This window comes from Thalassophryne amazonica, chromosome 11 (genome assembly GCF_902500255.1).
Source record: "Thalassophryne amazonica chromosome 11, fThaAma1.1, whole genome shotgun sequence".
Classification (NCBI taxonomy): Eukaryota; Metazoa; Chordata; class Actinopteri; order Batrachoidiformes; family Batrachoididae; genus Thalassophryne; species Thalassophryne amazonica.
In genome coordinates, this window is record NC_047113.1 from 48,981,761 (window position 1) to 49,006,176 (window position 24,416).

Sequence of the window (24,416 nt, forward strand, 5' to 3'; positions counted from 1 at the left end):
TGCTGCTAAAAATACAAACTTGCAGAAACAAAGATACTATTCTGACATGGTTTTGCACATAAGACTGACATGGTTTGCACATAAGACTGGCATAGCATGTTTTAAGTACACACATATATGTCAGAAGGTGGGGGGGGACATACCATATTCTGTTCCCCCGGTTGAAAAGGTGGGGGAACATGTCCCCCCTATCCCCCACCAAATTGTGCCCATGATTGTAGTTGAGGTCATCATTTTTCTGCTTATGAGTCCCTCATTGACAATCAACATGTATTTACTCAGTGGACACTGGTGCCACCAAAGGGTAGGATGCTAAGGTAAGCGGCTAACTGCAAAATCAATCTTTTTTTTAAAGAAATCCATATTTAATGAAATAAATGTACTGTTTTACCTCCGTTGGGATTCTTTCTACATTACCAAACATTTCTGACATTTTGCCTGTTCAGTGGTGGCAAGATTATGAATGTTTTTAGCTTGCTGTCTATAATATACTATTAGGTGGGTAGTTCGCCAATATTTGTGTTCTACATCAATACTGGAGCAATTAATGAAAAGATAAATGCGAAAAAGAGAGCCCAGGTTGAAAAATGTCAGACTTCCCCTTTAAGGCATTTGGTAACCTGTATTAGCTTGCTGAAAAGTTATATAATATGTCCCCTTTAACATTTATCTCCATGCTTTATGTGCCGTTTAAAATTTACACTCCACCACTTCACAGGTAAATGTCTTCACTTACAATTATCATTGTGTTCCAATGAGAACAAGAGTTAATTACTATGATTTGCTTATGATTACAGAGCTTAACAGAGATTTTGTCATTACATTACCACTCACTGCCTGAGCCTGGCCGTGGTTTCCAGGGAAACTGGAAATCTGAAGCTTTTCAATAGACACAGCCTCAGTTTAGAGAGCGAGGATTGCCTAAGATAGATTCTTCTAGAGACAAACCTGTAGCAACTGCAATCATTATCAATCAGCAAGGGAGATATACGGAGAGATGTGTGCCTCGATCTGCGCCGAGATTTACAATGTTTGACCTGAATGCCAGGATGTGTTATGGAGAGACTTCAGTCTGACTTGAGGTATGTCTTATGGCTTTCTCTTTTATTGTCTTCTTAGTTACATTTTGAAATCTTAATCCGATGCATGCTTATGGCTTCAAGGGCTGTCACACTTTGTGAGAATTACGGATGCAGATCAATTTATTAGGCAAATCTCCCAAAGGAGGCAACAGCAATCTGGAACGGGAGACGTGCTACTGAACAGCAAATGTCCCCGTGGTCTATAATAAGCAGCGTTTTGCATGCGAGCAAAGTTTTCCACTTCGACGCTGGCATGATTTGATAGGATGTATTTGTGATAAAGACATTTTGCTTTGTTCTCATGCCGGGTCTGTTGTACAGATCCTCATTATATATTGAACAATCAGTGTGTGGGTGCTGTGCTGTGCCCTGCAGGTGCTGCTTTTACACACAGACAGAATGGGAAGCCTGAAGGATGACATGAAGGGTCTCAGAGAGGACTGCCAGCCTTGTGAGAAGACTGCTGATGGAGAGCAAATGCACGGCTCAGACAGCAGAGCAACACCTCAGGGGGTTCAGATGAACACCAGTCAAGTGTCAGAGATTCAAGGGGATCGTCATACCAAACTCCACTCGAGCTGTGTAGAAGAGAGCAATGGGGATCCAGTGTCCAAAGAGTCTGTTTTATCAAGACAGGGTCTCGATATCGATGACCATTCAGGTTCTCAGGAGCGCACGCAGACTGAAAGTGAAGAAGACAAATCGCCAACAGCTACACAGAATGACGTGACAGTTGCATCGCAGTCAGCGAGTAATGAGTTCCTGAGTGAGGTTTCTCCTGGAGACAGAAGAGCTCAGATGGATCAGGACCCAGATAAAAAGCTGGAAACCCACGGCATATCGGTTCCCGTGCCATCTACTCCGGATGTATTTGACCCATACTCCCCAGCTCCATTTGGACAGCACCACATGCGCACACAGGTCAACCTAGATGTGGTGCAGTGTCGCTCGGCGGCGACAAGCCCCATGACTCCTCCAGGAGGTGGCAACTCCTTCTTCTTCCCAAGCTCCTTTGGGAAATCTGGTCCTGTGGGTTCAGGCAGTAAAGATGCTGAGCTGCAGGTGGGCCATCAGGTCGAGTTTTGCTCTGTTGCGACCTCACCCATGACCCCGAAGACTCCCATGACCACTGCTTTCCCAGAGCTTGTAGGAAAAGAGACGCAGCAGAAGATGAAGGGGGAAAGCAGAAGTGGTCAAGAGAAGAGATTCTCTTTAACGGAGAGTGCGACAGAGTGTCAGTCGGAGCGTACCGAAGCTGAGCGTTCTGCATCAAAGGAAGTGACTGCCGGCTCAGATGCATCTGCAGAGAGCTTCCCTGCAGGAGCTACAAATTTACAAGTGACTCTGCAGGATGGAAATCAGCAGTGCCAGCAACAGAGGATGAGAAGCATGGATCAAGATATTACAATCCTGGTCACCCACCATGGCAATGATGATGATGATGATGATGAAGATAAGGAGGAAGGAGGAGAGATGGCTGAACCTATTTATCCCATTGAGACAGAGATGGTCAAGATTGATGTATATGAGGAATTTGATGACAACAGCAAGAAAACCAACAATGTACAGAAGAACGAAGGGAACGATGAAGCCATGAAGATCTCAGCAGGAACGAGCAATGTGGAGGATACCTCAAGCACAAATGTGTCACACCAAGAACAGTCAGATGACTCATCTGATGTCAAAGAAAACAAAGATGCATGTGTCGGTGAGGAGTTGAAAGACCTTACAAAGCCCCCTATCCCAGAATCCCCAGCTCCCTTCGGCTTCCACAACATCCGCACGCAGGTGAGCTTGGAAGTGGTACAGTGTCACTCTGCAGCTACCAGCCCCATGACTCCTCCTGAAGGAGACCAGGTTTTCTCCTTCCCAACTTGTCTTGGAAGATCTGTGGCCATGGCTACAGAGACTAAAGACGCTGAGATGCAGGTGGGCCAGCAGGTGGAGTTTCGATCCATTGCTACAGCACCCATGACCCCTAGAACTCCCACTGCCACAGCTTTTCCAGAGATCCAGAAGGAAGCCAGCATAGAGGAGAAGACAGTGGAGGATGAAGAGGAGAAAAGAGATGTAAAAGAGCAGGTTTCTACAAAGACAGATGGAGAGGCCAAAGAAGAAGAGGAAATGTCTAAATCAGCTGAAGAAAAAAAGAACTGCAAAGAGAGAGGGTGAGGAGAAGTGTGAAGAGCCAGTGCAGGAGGTGAGCTGGGACGAGAAGGGGATGACATGGGAGGTGTACGGGGCGGTGGTGGAGGTCGCTGTGCTGGGAACTGCCATCCAGAAACACCTGGAGAAACAGGTGAAGAAGCAAAAGAGGCAGCCCTCCATGCCTCCGCCTCCGCCACTCAACCCCTCGGCCACGCCCGCCACCTCAGACTCAGCATCAGGAAGTTCAGGTAAGGGCCGAGCAGGAAAGAGAGGAGACGGGAAGGTGAGGCGGCACAGGCGGAATCCTTTCCGCTTACTGCTGCAGAATATGCAGCAGCCGCACTGCTGCACCAGAGCTCACAGCTCAGAGTGACTGAGGCCATGATTTAAAAAACAAAAAACAAAAAAACAAATATGACCTGGAAGATCTGATCATATCAACATCTGACACGCACAGTGACTTCACTGATTTATTTCAGTGCAAAAACAGTGAGAAACCAATCATCATCTCCCACAGGACAAAAAGCACAAAAACATCTCACTTTGAACATTGATCAGTGAGGAGGAGCTGTAAATTTTATTTTCTCTCTCCTGGGATTCATCATTCCGCAGTTTCTCTGATTTTGTCGCTGCAGAGACAATGACGTTTTAATAGATCCCCTATCTGGAAAAATAAGGTCACAGCTTCGTTATCATTAGCTCTTCTCATCTAATACCTTTCTTTTTCACACATCATTGTGAGCCGAGTCATTTGAGCTTTTATAAAACACACCTAAGATCATGTGAAACCATGACAACCAATACAGGCTTCAGTCCAGTTTTATTTATATCACTCCAAAGCACAAGGATGTGTGAGTGGGACTTACACATGGAACATTTTGCTTTCTAACAATAGATACGGCTTAGACATTAATAGCTGAATGATGTAAGGGTTTTTTGTTTGTTTTTGTTGTTGTTGTGTGTGTATGTGTGATTTATGACTGCAATCACTGCAAAAACTGATACCTAAGAAAGTTAAGCAAATTCGTGTTAATTTTTGTCTAAAGAGGAAAATAATCTTGTCAAGCATTTTTTTTTAAATAAGAAAAAAAAAGTCTTATTTTGGGAAAATGTATCTCACTTTTTCTTAATAGGTTTTTCCAGCTGACATCAAACCATATTTAACCAGTAACAAGGAAAGTCAATGGATTTCAAATCATCCATGCAAAGGAACAAGATTGTTTTCTTTATTTTAAGACAGAGGCTAATCTTAAAATAAGAATTCTGTTTAGTTTTAAGGCACATTTTGATTATTTAGTGCCTAGACATTTTGCTAGTTTTGAGAATTCTCACAAAATAAAATTTTCTTACCCCATTGGCAGATTTTTTTGCTTAATACAAGCCATTCTGGCTAGATTTTGGTTTATTTGTCTTATTTTGAGAGGCACAGTTTTTCCAGTGATCTTTGTGAAGCTCATCTTGTTACAATGTGAGCATTTTAAAATGAATGATTGAATGAATAAATGCCACCTCGTTCCGCGTATGAGGAGTCGCAGCAATGAGCACGTTTGGAATGCCATTTTATAATTTCAGTTTTGTCACAATGTTTTTGTATTGTGAAACGTTATAAATTGTACTTATAGCAGGAGCACAATCAAAAAAGCAATGATTCCCAGCGAATTTGTTTAGTTGTTATTGCTGCAAACTGTAATTTAATTCCATGATTACACTTGTGAATCAATTGTAGAATTTAGTGATTTTAAAAAAAGACTTGTTTCCATTCTTAGTATCGCTGATGTTAGTGTTTCTGCATTGATCGCCTTCATGAAAATGAGATCAAAACCACCTTTAAGGAAAGTTGTTTTTTTGTTGTTTTTTATTCACACACTGTGCTTGTACTTGTGACACAGAAATTTGCATATCAGTATACAGTCAAACAATTCTTTCAGTTCCAGTGCATGAAATTTAATTTCACCAACAAATATCTCAAATTCAAAACAACAATTCTTCACCAGGATAAAGCATCACAGTTTAGCAGTGATTTTTTATTTTTATTTTCTGAAACAGTGATATTCTAGGATTTTATTTTGAAGAAGTACCAAAAATTGGTTGTGTGAACACAATTCAAGACATACATTTTAAAGCAAACCTAACCATTTTGAACTAATGTTTCCTGTAACAATAAAATAATTCATGTGCATCAACAACAAATCTTTTGTTTTTCTTCTTTATATCTTGTCAATTTTTTATTTTTAGTTGTTTTAGTTTGTGCAAACAAAACAACCGTAGTAATTAAATTGAATGAGACTGCTACGTATGTGCTACCACTAATAAATGATCAAACAATTTCACTTTGATGTTTGTTTTGTTTGTTACCTCGGCGTTGACCGAGGTCATGTTTTTGCCCTGTTTGTTTGTTTGTATATTTGTCTGTTTGGTTGTTTGTTCGTTTGTTTGTGAACAGCCTGGAGTATTGTTATGAAATTTTTACTCCTGTTAGGCAAGAACTGGTTCAGTTGTCAAGGTCAAAGTTCAAAGTCAGGAAAAATCCCTATCTTTAACATTGAACAATTTTTTTTATAACTCTGTCAAAAAAGATCTCATTTTTTTCATATTTGAGACCCTTATGTAGGATGGTATCCTTTATCAACTGACAAAATTTGATTCAGATCCGATCCAGATTTTGTGGCCATTTAAATTTAACATCGAAAACCCCATCTAATGTATATTTTAAATAATATATTAATCAAACGTGTCCCAATCACTCTCATATTTGACAATGAGGAGCAGACTGGCACTCATTATCGCCTGACAAAGTTTGATCCAGATCTGACTCGGATTGTGGATTTTGTGGACATTTGAATTTAATATTGAAAAGCCAGTTTGGTGTACATTTTGCATTATATCTCAGTCAAAAGTGCCTCAGTCACTCTCATTTTTTCGGTTATGGATTTACCTACACCATGATGGAAGGTTCCAGTTTTATGCCTGTTTGTCTATCTTCCAGATATCAGTCAGAAGTGCCAGAAATCAATAAAAAAAATTGTGCATGGCAGAGATAAAAAAAATTCAGAAACTGAAAAAAACCTGACAGCACCACAAAAAAAATTTTGATTCAAGTGCATGAGCTAAAGACATTCTCCTGACATTTGATCACATCTAATTTAGGGCCCTGTCCCACTGGGGAGAGCATTAATTGCGCATGAATTGAGTATACAAATTACGGGCGTTTGTTGTCGTCTGCAACAAAAATGGCCAAAAATGACAAATGTCCCAGTATGAATCATGGATATATTAATAATATATAGCGAATATATGATGAACAATCACGGTTATATAATGCATGTAGTGAGGAAACTGATCCGATACATTGAGTTTATCACGGCAGTATTACGGGTGTATTATGAATGCATCGCGCACGTGTTGCACGTGCACGGCATCTGCATTGTGGTAATAAAATAAGCGCACTCGAGCCGTCAGCATCACTATTCACACCAACAATACAGCCTCTGGAGCATTGGCTGGACTTGGACAAGTTGATCACAGAGTGTTGTCATGCGAGGGTTAACTGTTCATGAGTTTGGGGAGCGAGACGGGGGAAGCCACTCGGGGTGTGAGATAGGTTTTTTTTTTTTTTGGAGTGAGTTGTGGCTAAAACACCAACTCTTCCTTTTGTTGGTGTTAAATAAAAGTCCTGGATTGCAGCAGCTACGTCTTTGTGGATTTACACAGCCGGACTGGCACTAACTGGCAGGTATGTCGCTTTCTGCCACACTTTGGGTTTACGTGACGTGTTTGTTATGCATTCACAGATTGTCCGCAATCAGCTGCAAAGCAGATGTAATAACAACGCTTTATTTATAGGCATGCAATATATCTGTTTTACACACTGTCCCGGTCCGCTGCCAAGCCGCAAATCCCCGTCAGTTGCGGATATCAGCGGTTAACGGCAGATATACAGCGCATAGAGTGAGTATGTATTGTGTATGAATTGAGTATATATGGAGTATGTAAGGCGGATGTCATCCGCATTCAGATTTTTGAACAGCTCAAAAATCCTGGCTGCGGACATGCGTGCCGCTGTGGATGATCATGGGCGTGTTCAGATGACGGACGACTCATACAGGCATGTTACACGGATATTTGCGGATGTTTGATGAATATGAGCCAATTTTGTGCGCAATCCATACGCAAATCCTTCTAAACGCCAGTGGGACAGGGCCCTTAGTTTATGAAAAGCCCCTTCTAACAGAACTTGACCTTGAAAATTTTTCCAAGGTAAAAGTTTGTGGAATTGGAAACTAGTGTTGGCAGAGGTTTGCACTCTATGACCGTGGTGCTGTAGTTTGTTTGCTTGTTTGTTTAAGATGAATTTACGTTTAGCTAATTCAATCACTTTAGTTGCACACGGTTTGGCCTAGAGTCCATAACCACAGTTGCAAGTGCAAATTTCATCTGAAGAAAATGCGAGTTTATGGCACTGCACCTTTAATCACCTTTTATCACTGGATTTGACTGACAACACATTGTACTAATTACAGTGAAGATGACTTTGTCTATCTGATTGTCCTCGTCTCATCCCCATCACAGGTCTGTAGCACTGAACAGAGGGTTATTAAAGGCCAAGTAGTCACTGTCAGATCCTTTTTTCTGGCCATGGTGAGCCAGCGCTTCATCCAGAGGCTCAATGTATGCTAATTTATGCTTCCTCTCTTTCTCCTGGATGTGCAGCAGACAAGAACAAGACAATGACGAATCAGAAGCGTGCAAATAATGACGATTTCAGTAAAAATGTCATTTTACCTTTTCTGGATTTGTATCCTTATCTGACATGTCTTCGCTGTAGTCCAGAGAATTGAGGCTTAGTTGAAAAAGACAAAAGACAAGAAACCATTAAAGTGATGTCCAACCACAGTATCAACAGTGACTTTAGGCACAAACCGCAACTTTTCAACATCTACCTCAAGGTCAAATATGAAGTCATTACCAGTTTAAACCAAACACTGGATTTTTCAACTCAAATAACATCAACACACAAGAATATAACAACTGTGTTGAATCAACAGCAGCCAGATGGTGCCATTAAAGGGGAACTCTGGGCGTTTTCAATCTGGGCCCTATCTGGACGGGGGAGAGGAGGGGAATCATATTTTCATTTAGAACAAAAGTGCAAAAATGATGCTTATTGGTCGAGTATTGAAATACAGTGCTAACACCATCACGGGTTACCAGCTATACCAGGGGTCTCCAACCCTGCTCTTGGAGAGCACCTGTCCTGCATATTTTCCATGTCTACCTGCTCTACTCACACCTGGTCAATTAACATTGAGGTTTCCCAGCTCTTGATTGGCTGAGTTATTTAGCTGTGGGTGGAGTAGAAAGAGTTGAAAAAATGGCAGGTAGGTACTCTCCATGAGCAGGGTTGGAAATGCCTACCAATCAAAACAAATTTTATGGTAAATGGTAAATGGACTGCATTTATATAGCACTTTTCTATCTGCATCAAACGCCCAAGTGCTTTACAATATTCTCACATTCACAAACCGATGTCGGGGGTGCTGCCATACAAGGCGCTCACTACACACCTGGAGCAAATAAAGGATTAAGGACCTTGCCCAAGGGCCCTTAGTGATTTTCCGGTCAGGCTTTTATAGCAATAGATACAACAGCATTGATACACAGACCGCTGAATTGATCTAAATTCACTATGAATCGGTTTATGGTTCATCGATTATGAATCAACTGAATAAGCCAAATGAGCATTATCAACACACATGTGCCATGGCCATGTCAAATCTTCCAAAGATGCTCAGCACAGGAGTGGAAACAATTTGTGCCCCAATTTTTCCAGCGGAAGTGTAAGATCCAGAAGGATGTCCTGAGTGGACTAAATTTGCAAGTTAGAATTATTAGTTTTACTTTTATCTGTTACATATCCAAATAAGCCCAGCCAAATATTTGATCATGTCTATATTACGGTACTACTGCATAAATCCAATGATTCATAATGTGTCATGGTGTGACGTACTGCTTACCATTATTATATAATACTGGCACAGAGAATATAGACTCTATTAAAAAAAAACTAGAAATGGGCAGGTCTCAGGCTGTGTATCCTTCTAAAATGATGACTCTTCAGTGCTCAAAATCTTCAATATTTACATTGCTGTCGGTGCTTATAGTGTGTTTTCGCTAGTTCTGAACTTTGACCCAGCCTAGCATGCACGGCGCATACTAACATGCTGAACTGGCTTATTCAGGTTATGTTGCTACCGTTGTGTCTTCAAACTCTTGTAAAATTTCAAAGGATAGCGCACGACTCTCACAAGACTGAACACTTTGAGAGCTCAAAAACAAAATCAACATATTCCACAGTGTCACTCCATATCAGAACGGAAAAGATAGGGTATGCTATTTATACTATGCTAACAACAGCGGGTTTCTTCTATGTTGTATGTGGTGCTGCCCCCAGTGGTGCGGAAGCTTCTGCACTGAAACTAAGTGCATTAAACACTTGGCCACACACACATATATATGTCTGGCCCCTTGTCATCCACATATATGTGTGTGTGTGTGTGTGTGTGTCAACTTTAAATAAACTATCCATTTGTTCGCTCTTACAACTTTTACGAATAAAGACAGAATAAGATCATTAAGTCAAATCACAGTTTCGATTTTCCATGGAAATGTAGGTCACAATACATAGCGGAGAGGCAAAAGCCAGGCTCTGTTCACAGAGCAGGAATCATGCTGCAGTGGTGACACCATGACAAAATGTTCAGCTGGAAACAATCCAGGTCTATTAACCAGAGAGACTGTTTGTCGTTGTGAGTTGTAGCCATGTCAAACCGAGGTGACAGTGAGAATAACTGTTATCAACAGATGGCAGATGTGGTCACAGGAAGTTATGATTACCTGACTTTGTCTACATCTGAGCTCTCGGCGTCCATGTCCAGCACTAAGGCCGTATCAATGTTGAGGTTGAGAACAGGATTAGCCCTGTTAGAAAGGAATATACACACAGGTAAGTTCTGTTTCATTCAGGAAGGACCGCATGAGGGGAAATGTTTGGGAAATCTTGACTTTTTTTCCTTTTTTTTTTTTTTTTTTTTTTTTGGTGGCTAAATCCTGATTGGTCTCCTCACCCCTCCATGTTGTACTTATTGGTTCCAGGTACCACAGCGCCACTTGTCTGGTTCTCAGAAGCCAACATGGCTGCATTGTTTATGGCATTAGCTGCTTTCAGCTTCCTCTGGTAGCTTTGAAGGGATTAGAACAAAGCATTGCTGAAACTTTTCTTTTTTGTTTTTTAAGATTGATCGCAGACTTATGTTTGCTGTACTGTGAAAAAGACATTTAATTTCATCCACAATTCCACTTACTTTCTCCGAGTGCACATGAGTGAGGTGATGAGAATGACTAAAACAATGATGAGACCCCCAACTATGCCAACCAGGACGTACTGGACGGTGTCTGGCCCCTTGTCATCCAACGGAGAACTTCCCTGAAACACAGCACAACAGCGCTCAAGGAAAAAACCCCTCAAAAGACAGATTATATTGTATATAAAGTGTATTCATGTTAAACTCTTAGTTGTTTTAGAACTGGAGTTGTGACACGTTACAAACATTCTCCAAAGACTTCATTAAAACACACAAAAAAACATGAAACTAACATGTAGGAAGAAGAAGAAGAATCGTTTGAGCTTTATGTGTAAGAACTGATGTCAAACAAAGATGTAATTGAAATATGGCTGTTCTGTGACAAGTATTTCAGTCATAAGAACTCTTATTGCTATTTTCTTCAATTTTAATTTTTAAGTTATGCTTTTATAGGACAAATTTGAACAACAGATTTTTGGCTGTTGTTCGTTTCATGAATAAAGAATTCTGAAATCCAGGTCAACAGAAAAAGACTTGACTTAATCTACATTGTGTCTTGTGATATTGTGTTTTACAGAACCTGAGGGAAATAAACTTTTTGGGGGTGTAGAAGAGGTCTTAGATATTTAACTGCAATTCATAAAAAAGGAAAGAGGGCAAAAAAATGTTGCATTTGTCATTTTGTTTCGTGTAAAACAATAACAATTAATTGTACTTACAACTTGGGCAAGGCCAAGTTCTCCCAGTATAAGTACATATTCTGGATCTGACAGCAGCTTTGTCACAGAGTTATAATTAAGAGCAGTCCCATTGGGGTAGACAAAATATGCCTCTGCTACTGTTTTAACTTGAGCTCTGAAAAGAAGAAGGAAAAAAAAATTTAGAAAAAGACTCATCAGTTATTATTATTATCAGAAATTATTTTAGCTGTGTCAAATATAAGACTGAGCTGTGTTTAACCAATATATATAATCCTTGACAGTGTTATTGTTCAGAACTAGGAATGGATTAAAGTAGCTTTGGGCCATTGGGCTACACTTGTCTGTGAGCCCATACAGTCCCTTTATAATCACAATATCCTACAATTTGGCTGATAGTATTTGTTTGTTTGGTTGCTGTTTGAAATTTGGCAAATATATATATATATATATATATATATATATATATATATATATATATATATATATATATATATATATATATATATATATATATATATATAGATAGATAGATAGATAGATAGATAGATAGATAGATAGATAGATAGATAGATACTCTTTTCCAAAAATTAAAGGAACACGTTTAGTCAATTAAGTAGCAGAGGGGAGTTGTTAATCCGTTTCAGCTGCTTTGATGTTAATGAAATTAACAAAGGGTGCACTATAGGAGCAAAAATGAGATGTCTCCCAAAACAGGAATGGTTTTTACAGGTGGAGGCCACTGACATTTTATCCCTCCTCATCTTTTCTGACTGTTTTTTCACTAGTTTTGCATTTGGCTAGGGTCAGTGTCACTACTGGTAACATGGTGTGATACCCGTACCTGCGGAGGTTGCACAGGTAGTCCACTGGGATGGCGCGGTACCCGTACCCTGCAGAGGTTGCACAGATAGTCCAACTCCTCCAGGATGGCACATCAATTCGTGCCATTGCCAGAAGGTTTGCTGTGTCTCCCAGCCCAGTCTCAAGGGCATGGTGGAGATTCCAGGAGACAGGCAGTTACTCTAAGAGTGCTGGACAGAGCCATAGAAGGTCCTTAACCCATCAACAGTGTTGTGTGTTGGGGGTGTGGCTGGATGTTTTGGTGTTCTTTTCTTTTCTTTGCTCTCCAGGTGGCATGAGAACTGATTTGTCTGTGGAGAAGGTGCTGGCTGAAGAATCCCCACCCTCATCAACATCATGTGTAGCACCTGTGACTGGTGCTCACATGCAACCTTAAAGACTTTCAGCTGAAGCAGATAATTGGATGGCGTTCTGCATTTAAGGCATGTGTGATTCAAGCAGAACTGCCGGGAACTCGACCTTGTGATGTCCGTTTGTGAGACGCTGAGGACCGCGCCTGGGTTTGACACATCGAGCCCGTGAAGCAAGGAAGGGTGAGGACACTTGCTGTCAGCACACATTAAAGGTGATTAAGTGTTTGACTAATTGTTGATAGTAACTTGGTGTTTTGTTACGCAGTATACTGGAATTGTGATGAGAATTGTGCAGTTTGCTTCTCACTGCTGTGGCGTGCAGGATAAGTGATCCTCCACTTGTTGTGAGAAGCTGCTCATTTGCATAAAGTTAAAAAATACAGACCTGAATGTGTTGCTGATAGCGTGTGTCTTTTGAAAGATATTGTTGTAACTGCTGACTTACCTCACCTCTTCTTTGCTTCACAGAGAGTCAGTTTGTCGTGTCCACCTGGGGGGTGTTTGTCTGGTGGTAGTGGGTCCAGGAACGCCGGGCTTCTATCCTTTTGGGCGCTTAAGAGCGTGCCAACAGTCACTTCACCAGAAGGACGTTCTTTTAGTTTTGTACACATTATTATGCACAGGTGAAAAATAAATTGTTTCTGTTGTTGGAACCGCTTTCTGGTTATTTTTAGCACTGGGTTCTGTCTGACGCAGGTCCGCTCCTCAACCCGCGTCGACACATAACAAACAGGACCAGTATCTGCTCCTTTGTGGAAGGAGGAACAGGATGAGCACTGCCAGAGCCCCATAAAATGACCTTCAGTAGGTCACTGGTGTGATTGTCTGTGGCCAAACAATCAGAAACAGAATTTTTGAGGGTGGAGTGAGGGCCCGATGTTCTGTAGTGGGCCCTGTGCTCACTGGCTGGCACGTGGAACTCAATTAGCTTTTGCCATAGAACATCAATGGACATCATCCATTGTCTCATTAGGAGCATGTCCCAATGTTGTCAGGCATGCATACAAGCAGGTGGGGGCAGTACACTCTACTGTGTACCACTTTAGGGCTTGTCCATTTCGCCAATCTAATTTTGGCAAATTTTTTTTGTTCCCATTGAGATCTGATGTGTTTTCAAGTTTTAGACAGACAAACATACAGATAGATGTCCATCACGTCACATCATGCAGTGGGACAGTGTTCTATAAGGGTTTGTGTTATTAATGTTTATTATTTTGTGTTCTGTGTGTTCTTTGTGTTAGTGTGCATGCTGTCATGTGTTCTCCACTGTATTTTTGTGAAGCAAAATGGAGGGCCAAAAATGATTTAAGGCCCATGGCCTTCAGCTGGGGAAGCCCAGGCAATCATGATATCCATGATTTTCCTTTATAAATCATTGGTTGTTTGGATCAGAAATTTCAGTTAAATATTTCATATAACAGACAAACACAGTGATATTTGAAAAGTGAAATGACATTTTTTTTTTTGGATTTACAGAAAGTGTGCAATAATTCTTTAAACAAAATTAGGCAGGGGCATAAATTTGAGCACCCCAACACAAAAAAATACATCAATATTTAGTAGATCCTCCTTTTGCAGAAACAACAGCTTCTAAACGCTTCCTATAGCTTCCAATGAGAGTCTGGATTCTGGTTGAAGGTATTTTGGACCATTCTTCTTTAAAAAAACATCTCAGGTTGTTGGTTTCTGAGCATGGACAGTCTGCTTAAAATCACACCACAGATTTTCAATAATATTCAGGTCTGGGGACTGAGATGGCCATTCCAGAACATTGTACTTGTTCCTTTGCATGAATGCCTTAGTAGATTTTGAGCAGTGTTTAGGGTTGTTTTCTTGTTGAAAGATCCAGCCCCGGCGCAACTTCAACTTTGTCACTGATTCATGAACATTGTTCTCAAGAATCTGCTGATATTGACTGGAATTCATGTGACCCTCAACTTTAACAACATTCCCAGTACCTGCACTGGCCACACAGCCCCACAGCATGATGGAACCACCTCCAAATTTTACTGCAGGTAGCAAGCATTCTTCTTGGAATGCTGTGTTGTTTTTCAGCCATGCATACCGCCCCTTGTTATTTCCAAATAACTCAATTTTAGTTTCATCAGTCCACAGCACCTTATTTCAAAATGAAGCTGGCTTGTCCAAATGTGCTTTAGCATACCTCAAGTGACTCTGTTTGTGGTGTGTACGCAGAAAAGGCTTCCTCTGCATTACAATATTGTACAGCATCTCCTTGTGCAAAGTGTGCTGTATAGTTGAACAATGAACAGAGACACTATCTGCAGCAAGATCTATTCTCACCAACCCAGTCTCACGGCATGCCATGATTCAGCAGCACGAAATATACATTAATCTATTGGTTTGTGATATTGTGACGAAAAGCGCCACACTGTCGTCATGGCAGCATAAATTCATTCTAATACATTCCGTGATGGCTGCACAAAATTAAAAGTGAAGTGGGGGGGGGGGGGGGGTGGTTGGGGTGGTTATGATTAGGGTTGGAGGAAGGAGTAGGGTTATGTTATGGTTAAGGTTAGGGTTGGGGGTAGGAGTAGGGTTAGTAATAGTGAGTTTAAAAAACTCTGTCACAAAAATTTGAATCATTTCATGACAGGAGCATGAAGAAAAAAAACATGAGACTGGGCTGTTCTCACCATCCTTCACTTCAGCTTATGGGAGATTTTTCTTGGCCTGCCACATCGGGCCTTAACTGGTACTGTGCCTGTGGTCTTCCATTTCCTCACTGTGTTCCTCAGTGAAAACTGACAGCTGAAATCTCTGTGATAGCTTTTTGTATCTTTCCCCTAAACTATGATGTTGAACAATCTTTGTTTTCAGGTCATTTGAGGGTTGTTTAGAGGCTCCCATATTGCCACTCATTAGAAGAGATGCAAAGAGGGGAAACATTTGCAAATGGCCACCTTAAATACCCTTTCTCATGATTGGATTCGCCTGTGTAAGGAGGTCAAGGGTCAATGAGCTTACCAAACCAATTTTGTTTTCCAATAATTAGTGTTAAATGTATTCAAATCAATAAAATGACAAGGGTGTCCAAATTTATGCACCTGCCTAATTTTGTTTAAATAATTATTGCACACTTTCTGTAAATACTAGAAACTTCATTTCACTTCTCAAGTATCAGTATGTTTGTCTGCTATATGATATATTTAACTGAAATTTCTGATCCAGACAACCAATGATTTATAAAGGAAAATCATGAAAATTATCAGGGGTGCCCAAACTTTTGCATACAACTGTAAAATAAGATTCACTGAACTCAAGTGACCCCAAGGTACCTCAAGTGGGTTAATTTTATAACTTAGGAGTGTGTGAAGAACTTGCCGGGTTGTCTGGTCTGCTACAGAACTGAACCCAAGAATGTGAACTTTGGTCTTGGTGGCAGCAGTGAGCACTCTGTGAATGCAAACATCAGAGCAGCGATTAACCAACAAACCAGTATAAAATATTGACTAATATTTATTTTATAGCCCAAAAATAAAAGCAGTACATACAACTCCAATTCCAATGAAGTTGGGACGTTGTGAAAATGTAAATAAAAACAGAATACAATGATTTGCAAATCCTCTTCAACCTATATTCAATTGAATACACCACAAAGACAAGATATTTAATGTTCAAACTGATAAACTTTATTGTTTTTGTGCAAATATTTGCTCATTTTGAAATGGATGCCTGCAACACGTTTCAAAACAGCTGGGACAGTGGAAGGTTTACCACTGTGTTACATCACCTTTCCTTCTAACAACACTCAATAAGCATATGAGAACTGAGGACACTAATTGTTGAAACTTTGTAGGTGGAATTCTTTCCCATTCTTGCTTGATGTACAACTTCAGTTGTTCAACCGTCCGGGGTCTCTGTTTCAAATTTTGCACTTCCTAATGCACCACACATTTTCAATGGGTGGCAGGTCTGGACTGCAGTATGGCCAGTCTAGTACCCGCAATCTTTTACTACGAAGCCACGCTGTTGTAACACGTGCAGAATGTGGCTTGGCACTGTCTTGCTGAAATAAGCAGGGACGTCCCTGAAAAAGGCATTGATTGGATGGCAGCATGTGTTGCTCCAAAACCTGGATGTACCTTTCAGCATTGATGGTGCCATCACAGATGTGCAAGTTGCCCATGCCATGGGCACTAATACACCCCCATACCATCACAGATGCTGGCTTTTGAACTTTGCGCTGGTAACAATCTGGATGTTTGTTTTTCCTCTTTTGTCTGGAGGACACAGCGTCCATGATTTCCAAAAACAATTTAAAATGTGGACTCATCAGATGCCGCACACTTTTCCACTTTGCATTTGTCCATTTCAAATAAGCTCGGGCCCAGAGAAAGCGGCGCCGTTTCTGGATGTTGTTGATGTATGGCTTTTGCATTGCATGGTAGAGTTTTAACTTGCACTTGTAGATGTAGCGACGAACTGTGTTAACTGACAATGTTTTTTTTAAGTGTTCCTGAGCCCATGCGGTAAGATCCTTCACACAATGATGTCAGTTTTTAATGCAGTGCCGCCAGAGGAATCAAAGGTCACCGCCATTCAATGCTGGTTTTCGGCCTTGCCGCTTATGTGTAGAAAGTTCTCCAGATTCTCTGAATCTTCTGATTATATTATGGACTGTAGAAGAATTAATCCCTAAATTTCTTGCAATTGAATGTTGAGAAATATTGTTCTTAAATTGTTGGACTATTTTCTTCACAGAGTTGTTCACAAACTGGTGATCCTCGCCCCATCTTTGCTTGTGAACGGCTGAGCCTTTTGGGGATGCTCCTTTTATATTCAATCATGACACTCATAATTAGTGTCCTCAGTTCTCAAATGCTTATTGAGTGTTGTTAGAAGGAAAGGTGATGTAACACAGTGGTAAACATCCCACAGCTTTTTTGAAATGTGTTGCAGGCGTCCATTTCAAGATGAGCAAATATTTGCACAAAAACAATAAAGCTTATCAGTATGAACATTAAATATCTTGTCTTTGTGGTGTATTCAATTGAATATAGGTTGAAGAGGATTTGCAAATCATTCTATTATGTTTTTAATTACATTTCACACAACGTCCCAACTTAATTGGAATTGGGGTTTGTAATTAAGATGCATTATGGAATATAAAGACATACCTTTCGATCTCATCTTTGTTACTTTCAACTTCTTCAATGGAAGACGTAAACTCCAGTTTTACCTTATAAGATTCGTCAACTGTGAAAAGCTAAAAAAAAAAAGTGCAGAGTTTTGAGTTTTTCTGTAAAATAAAAATGCAGCATTGCATTTTATGGATATTGATGTATGCTCTGCCTCGCTCACTTACCTCCAGTACAGTGCTGTTTGACAGGTCGCCAGTGTCAGTTGCAGACACTGTTACTAAATACTTCCCTTTCAATGAAGTATCGAGATTCTCTGTGGGTCTGTGGAAAGTTTCAAAAAACTGCCATCAACATTTTACAGGAAAGAAAAACTCAACCTTCACGATGCCGGCACACAAGGTCGTACTCACTGAATAATTCCGACATAAATGTTGTTTTGCTGTGTGGTGATAGCCTCGAACAGTGTCCTTATAGGAGTTATTTGATTGTTGGTGTCCTTGAATTCCACAGCCGTTACTTTGAAAACAATTACCTTATTTATTCCAGAATCACGATCTGTAGCCTGAAAGTAGAACGTGAGATACAGAAGCATGTTAAGCAAGTATTTATTGCTGTGTTTAAATTGTATTTGTTTTTTGATTTTCATTCATACTCACAGCAACTGCTGCAACCGATGTGCCCTTACTTGCCATTTCTGACACAACAACTAAAGTAAATACAAACAACATGAATACAAAAACCACATGGATAGCACGCAAACCTAACCAGTATTCTGACCTTAGCATCATTTCTATGTATCTTTTTCCAAGTCCAAGCTACAGTATATAAACCTGAATGCTTATTGAACTTAAATATTCCCAGGGGATATGTGTTTGTGTAATGAGGGATGTTGTGGCTTAAAATTATTAACGCCCTATATCAGCCAATACCAGAACCCATTTACTGTCAGTTGTGTTTCAATGCCTGAGAGACGCCACACATGGAGATAAAAAAAAACATAGATATAACAGTTTTGGTCGTACAGTGTGTTGTGTGGGGCCACACGGTAAAGACAACGCACCACACATGAACAGATTTCACAAGTGAACATTCCCAAGTCAGACGGGAAATCTCGCAAAACCTCTCGTGATCAAATGTGACTTTGAAGTAAACAAACATGGCGGACAAGGAAGAAGCAATGGTGACAATTTGTGGACTATTTCTAACTGAGAGAAAAAAAAACATAAAAAGAAAAAGAAAAGTCGCTGTTTAAATGCGTGGAGACAGTGTGAGCACAGGCTTTTTGGTGCGCCATGACAACTGTTTTGATTTTGGATTCTCTTCGTGTTTCCTTCACCTTGTTTTCTGATTGGCTACATGTCACATTCAACAGGCTGCATGCTTGTTTGTGCTCAAGTCTAAGTAATGTTGGCTTCTAGTCTGCTCGTCCTTCTGAACAGAGACTATGTATCAATCCCCAGATAAACAAGTCAGGGGATGGATACATGAACATTTCCAAGTCAGTGAATAAGTCTTGGATTTTATTTACATCAATTATGAAGAAAGACGAACACTATGGCACTGTATGGTAAATCTGTGTGGAGTAGACAGTTCTCGAAAATTGAGTTACTATGGAAGAAGGAGAAGAATGAAGAAAGACACCAAGACACCCAGACAACCTAGAAAAAGTTACCCAGCTAACACATAATGTTTTGGTATGCATTAGTTATATTTAGGTTATGGTTATCATGAACATTTCCAGAATATTTTCATAATGTTATTAAGTCCTTTTATATATTGACAAGTCACGTTTATAGTTGAGGGCAATTTGACAAATATATTAATTCTAGTCTTTCTTACTCCAAATTTCTTCAGTGACATTATTATGACTAGGGATGCACCGATCCCGATACCAGTATCAGGTATCGGCCCGAACCCGTATTCATTTACTCATACTTGTATTCATAAAACGTCTCAGATACTCTGAGACCTGATTGCAGCAGTCCTCATAGACCTAAATAAATTAGTGATGGACAGTTTCAGTTCAGTTCCTGGTGTGCTATATTTTGTAGTGCTGGAGTCCACGGGTTACTTTAAGTGAGATGTCTGGCAGTGTCACATTTATTAAAAAACACAGGATTAATGTTAAAGGACAATTTGTTGTAGTCAAAAAGTGAAGTTACTTGATTTAAGTGAAATAAAACTGTAATGATATCATTAAGTATTTGTATCGGTACTGGGTATCGACAAGTACCAAAATGTATGTACTCGTACTTGTACTCAGTCTGGAAAAAAGTGGTATCGGTGCATCCCTAATTATGACTTTTGTTCTGGGAATGTTTGGATCTTTTGGTGACTTTATGTAACATTACCAGAATGTTCATGTATCCATCCCCTGACTTGTCTGAAGAAAACTAGCAATAAAACTGATTATTTACAGGTATTATACCAAAGAGGCCCATTACTTATGCAACCCATCATCTTGACTTTTGTTTTTGTACAGATTTTGAAGTTGTAGAGATTTGCTTTGAGTTTGAGGAAGGTAATTTTAGACATTTTTATATTGAGAAGCCTGATTTACAAAATGGTATAAACAAATTAAAATGTGTGAAATAGGGGCCTAATACTTTTGGGCCCCTTGGTTATTGTGGCCAGCCTAAGGCACACCTGTGCAATAATCATGGTGTCTAATCACCATCTTGATATGCCACACCTGTGAGGTGGGATGGATTGTCTCGGCAAAGGAGAAGTGCTCACTAACACAGATTTTGACAGATTTGTGAACAGTATTTGACAAAAATTGCTCTTTTGTGTATATAGAAAATATTTGAGATCTTTGAGCTCAGCTCATGAAAAATGGGAGCAAAAAAAAAAAAATACACACACACATACTAACCCTCTCGCTCAACACTCCGGATGAGTTGATGAGCCAAAAAAGTAAGCAACAATTATTCAATAAGCACTCACCAAATACAGAATTTGAGGTTATGAATTCTGGAGCGTTGTCATTAATGTCTTCAATATTAATCACCATCACTCCTGAAATGATGGAAAGGAAACAGTGAAACCAGTTGTGTCATTATGTGGTAGTGGGTCTTAATTATCGTTAAACAAAGCAGTGCTGACCTGGTGTGGCGCTATTGTTCTCTCCTTTCTCTGTGTTCTTGTCCACCACTTGGGCTTCCATCACGGCCTGGTTACATTTTTCATAATCTATCTCGATGCCTGGGGTGACCCTGATTTCTCCTGAGGGGTCTAGGATAAACCAGTTGCAGTTTTCCAGAGTCCCGCCGCATATGCATTTCAGGGACTCTAACTCATAGACCAGTAAATGGTTCCCATCTTTGTCCACTGCTGTGAAATTCCCAATAGGCTCAGAAATGTTGATGCCCTCCTTCACTGTCAGAGGGCCAGAAGGAATGAATTCCGGCCTCTCATCATTCACATCCAACACATCGACGTCCACCATCACAACATCACTGTCCTGTTCCATATCTGTTGCCTGCACTTGCAATTTGAACTTGTTGCGATCACTCTCATAGTCCAGCTCAATGTCCTGGTCCACTGTGATGTTTCCCCCGTAACCTTGCTGCTTTTGATAAGAGCGAATGATGAAGCTGCCAAAGCTTCCCTCAATGATACTGAAGGAAATGCGGTTAAATTCTGCCGTTTGGTCCAAATCCTCAGCAGAAACAGTCCCGACATATGCACCTTTTTGGTTGAAAAAACAAAACTGTAATCCAAATGCACCATTCCATAAAAGAAGTGAACTATTTAGACTGTAATATACTCACCCTTTACCCCTTCTTTAACAAAGAATTTGTAAGAAGACTTATCAAATTGTGGAGCATTGTCATTGATATCCTATGATACATCAGCAGGAAACAAGACAGTTATGGTTTGCACTCAAATGAATGGCATCAATCAAATCAAATCACAATATCAAAAGTTTTGTCAAAAAAGTGATCAAGGCTTACATCAATGTTGATGGTGACTGTTGCATTAGAGGATAAGGCAGGTACACCCTTGTCAGTGGCAGTTACAATGAGCTCAATCTTCCCATTTAGCTTAGGGTCCAAAGACTCGCGGTCCAGCTCACCATTGTTTTTCAACATACCGGTGTTGGGATCGATAGTGAAGTTATTACTGTAGACACTTGGCACAATTGCGTACACTATCTGGCTGTTTTGTGTCTCTGGATCATCTGCATCATCTGCCTGCAACCATGAAGAAATGGTAAAGAAATATGGTAAATAGACTGCATTTATATAGCGCTTTTCCATCTATATCAGAAGTTCAAAGTGCTTTACAGTGATGCCTCACATTCACCCATTCACACTCACACACCAATGTCAGGGTGCTGCCATGCAAGGTGCTTGGTACACACTGGGAGCAACTTGGAGATTAATGACATTGGCCAAGGGTCTGCAGTGATTGTCCGGCCAGACTGGGATTTGAACCAATGATCCTCTGGTCTGAAGCCCACTGCTTAATGGACTAGTCTGCAGACTAGACCATCACCTCCCCTTGGATTAAGTAATATCCTATTACTTAATGACTAATAATTAATCCCTGGTCAAAAGGTTGTAGAGACAGGCTTGTGACCAGAGGATTCATGGTTTGATACCCCGTAAGACATAAAGATCACTTTGGGTCCTTGGATAAGGTCTTTAATCCTCAAATTGCCGTATTGTGTAGTTAAGTGCTTTGCATGGTAATATGCCAACATCAGCGTAAGAGTGACTGAATCACTAGCCAATACTAGACTAGACACGGTCAGCAATATTCCAATATTAACCCAAATAAGACAATAGTATGAATAAAAGAGGATTTTGCCAGTCGATCATATGTGACTGAAGTCACTGTCCTCAGAAAGCTTCCAGTATTACAAATAAAAATTGTCGATTGAAAATGGTTATTAGAGAGTCAATATTTAGCTTCCCAGAATGCCTGAGAATGCAGGGAAAGGCTACCTCCACACCTGATGTTAGCTCTGCCCCTGGAGATTCATGCTCCTTTTTCTTCTTTTGGGATAAGAAATATGTATGACCCATTTCACAAAAATAAGGTTTCTCAAGCCTGTTAGCCTGCAGTAGACAGTAAGTGTAAGAGTAATTACATAACGGCTGAGTGGATCCTTGTCATTTGATTGGTGCTTTGTATGTCACATGACATGAATTGTTCATACCATTCGTGTTGCGTTGCATTTAGTGTGCAATTTGGTTCCATTTACCGTGCAAATTTGGTTCCATACATTTTGTACCATTGCACAGTGTGAACCCCGACCACGCACACACTATGGGGGTGGCATTTAATGAAACATAGCAGAGCTTGTTTTGCTGATGGATGACAATTTGAACAATCTAATTGACGGTGCTAATTCTTCTAACACACACACACAAACAAATCCATTCCGCCATAAGCCGTCTGGAGGCATGAAGAGCTGTTAGCTGGACTGAGGAAGTACACAGTCTTTTTTTTTGGAAGTATCAGAGACTATATAACTGTTTTTCCAAGTTGAATGAGAACAATTTTGGACTCCTATTTAAAGTTTGTGTTGGACTGTTGATGTCAAAGCACCACACCAAAATGTAAGTCCCTTTTCTGTTGTTTAGAAATTAATATAATATCAAATGACAAACATCTATTTTAGTTGTTATATAAAACAAATTATGAATGTTTTTACATTCTTTCAATGGAATATTTAATTCAACCTCGTTGATTGGAACATTCCAGCTTTCACCTCATGAAATACTCGTACCATTGAACTCATAAACATTCATTATTTGATACTATGTCCCTTTGTGGTGGTACATGGTGGCCTCCTGCACATAGATTCATTGTTGCAGGTAATTTATACATTAATGTGAACAGATGGTTGTGAATACTATATTTCATTTCTGTGAATAAACACCCCTAAATCCTACACACTGTAGTGTTATCATTCTGAAAATTACTACAGACTTTGCATAAACTGGATTTTTTAACACTATTTCTTCTCAGTTTTGCTCTTTGAAATACCAACTATTGCCAATTTGTCATTTCTCGCTGACCTACACACACATAATAAGCCAAAGCACATGTTTACTGTTGATCAACCAGCTCATAACTGCTTAAGCCCACCTGATGTGACTAATTATATCTGGTGGAAGCACAAACTATTCAGGACTCGGGGTCCTGCTCGGGGCCTACTCCAGCCCACAGCTAGAGCTTTCTGTATCTTGTTCAAATACTAGTGGCACCGCATGGTGGAAGGTGGGTGTAACTGCAAGTAGAGAATAAGCCCCAACTGTTTGCTGTATACAAAAATGAGTATAGTAGGACACCTCCAGGTTTTGGGTTTAATGCCACAATCAACACTAACACACACACACACACACACACACACACACACACACACACACACACACACACACACACACACACACACACACACACACACACACACACACACACACACACACACACACACACACACAAATAATAGAATTCTGTTCCTTTAACTGCACTGATCTCTTACTTAAAATTCACCTGTGGGTATTTACCTGAATCTGAAGCTGAAAATTCTGACCCTCTTTAACAAACTCCTGGTAGGAGTTTCTGTTCATGACTGGAGGTTTGTCGTTGATGTCATTCAGAGTGATTTCGAGAACGGTACTGCCTGTCTTGTTGCTCGTGTCTTTAGCTTGCAGAGTGGCTGAATACAGAGATCGAACCTCTCGGTCAATCAAAGTGGAATTTGCAACATAAATTGCGCCTGTATGTGGCTCCACATCAAAATACAGTCGTCTGAAATGCAAAAGACAGACTATTTTAGAAAGGGTAA

The 24,416-nt window shown here is 40.3% G+C and overlaps 2 protein-coding genes across 2 annotated transcripts in view; one reads left to right on the forward strand and one right to left on the reverse strand.

The window, feature by feature from the left end:
* The first annotated feature begins 794 nt into the window (after positions 1 to 794).
* LOC117520231 (G protein-regulated inducer of neurite outgrowth 1) lies at positions 795 to 3,621 on the forward strand. Its single transcript, XM_034181541.1, has 2 exons — positions 795 to 1,082; positions 1,458 to 3,621. Exon 2 carries the CDS (start codon positions 1,482 to 1,484, stop codon positions 3,252 to 3,254), a length of 1,773 nt encoding a protein of 590 aa, XP_034037432.1. The 5' UTR covers positions 795 to 1,082; positions 1,458 to 1,481; the 3' UTR covers positions 3,255 to 3,621.
* A 4,147-nt stretch (positions 3,622 to 7,768) lies between these two features.
* cdhr2 (cadherin related family member 2) overlaps positions 7,769 to 24,416 on the reverse strand; it is a 43,455-nt gene continuing 26,807 nt past the window's right edge. The window contains exons 14-29 of the mRNA XM_034180941.1: positions 24,136 to 24,379; positions 21,568 to 21,807; positions 21,385 to 21,454; positions 20,717 to 21,301; positions 20,558 to 20,629; positions 18,268 to 18,317; positions 18,022 to 18,173; positions 17,836 to 17,932; positions 17,648 to 17,736; positions 15,852 to 15,923; positions 11,311 to 11,446; positions 10,592 to 10,713; positions 10,355 to 10,468; positions 10,125 to 10,208; positions 8,013 to 8,070; positions 7,769 to 7,928 (exon numbers count right to left, since the gene is read on the reverse strand). Coding sequence (XP_034036832.1) covers positions 7,794 to 7,928; positions 8,013 to 8,070; positions 10,125 to 10,208; positions 10,355 to 10,468; positions 10,592 to 10,713; positions 11,311 to 11,446; positions 15,852 to 15,923; positions 17,648 to 17,736; positions 17,836 to 17,932; positions 18,022 to 18,173; positions 18,268 to 18,317; positions 20,558 to 20,629; positions 20,717 to 21,301; positions 21,385 to 21,454; positions 21,568 to 21,807; positions 24,136 to 24,379 — 2,320 coding nt within the window. The 3' untranslated portion in view covers positions 7,769 to 7,793. The remainder of the gene's footprint in view (positions 7,929 to 8,012; positions 8,071 to 10,124; positions 10,209 to 10,354; positions 10,469 to 10,591; positions 10,714 to 11,310; positions 11,447 to 15,851; positions 15,924 to 17,647; positions 17,737 to 17,835; positions 17,933 to 18,021; positions 18,174 to 18,267; positions 18,318 to 20,557; positions 20,630 to 20,716; positions 21,302 to 21,384; positions 21,455 to 21,567; positions 21,808 to 24,135; positions 24,380 to 24,416) is intronic.

Coding starts and splice junctions, on each gene's coding strand:
- LOC117520231 (XM_034181541.1), top strand. CDS start 1,482: ATGGGAAGCCTGAAGGATGACATGAAGGGTCTCAGAGAGGACTGCCAG.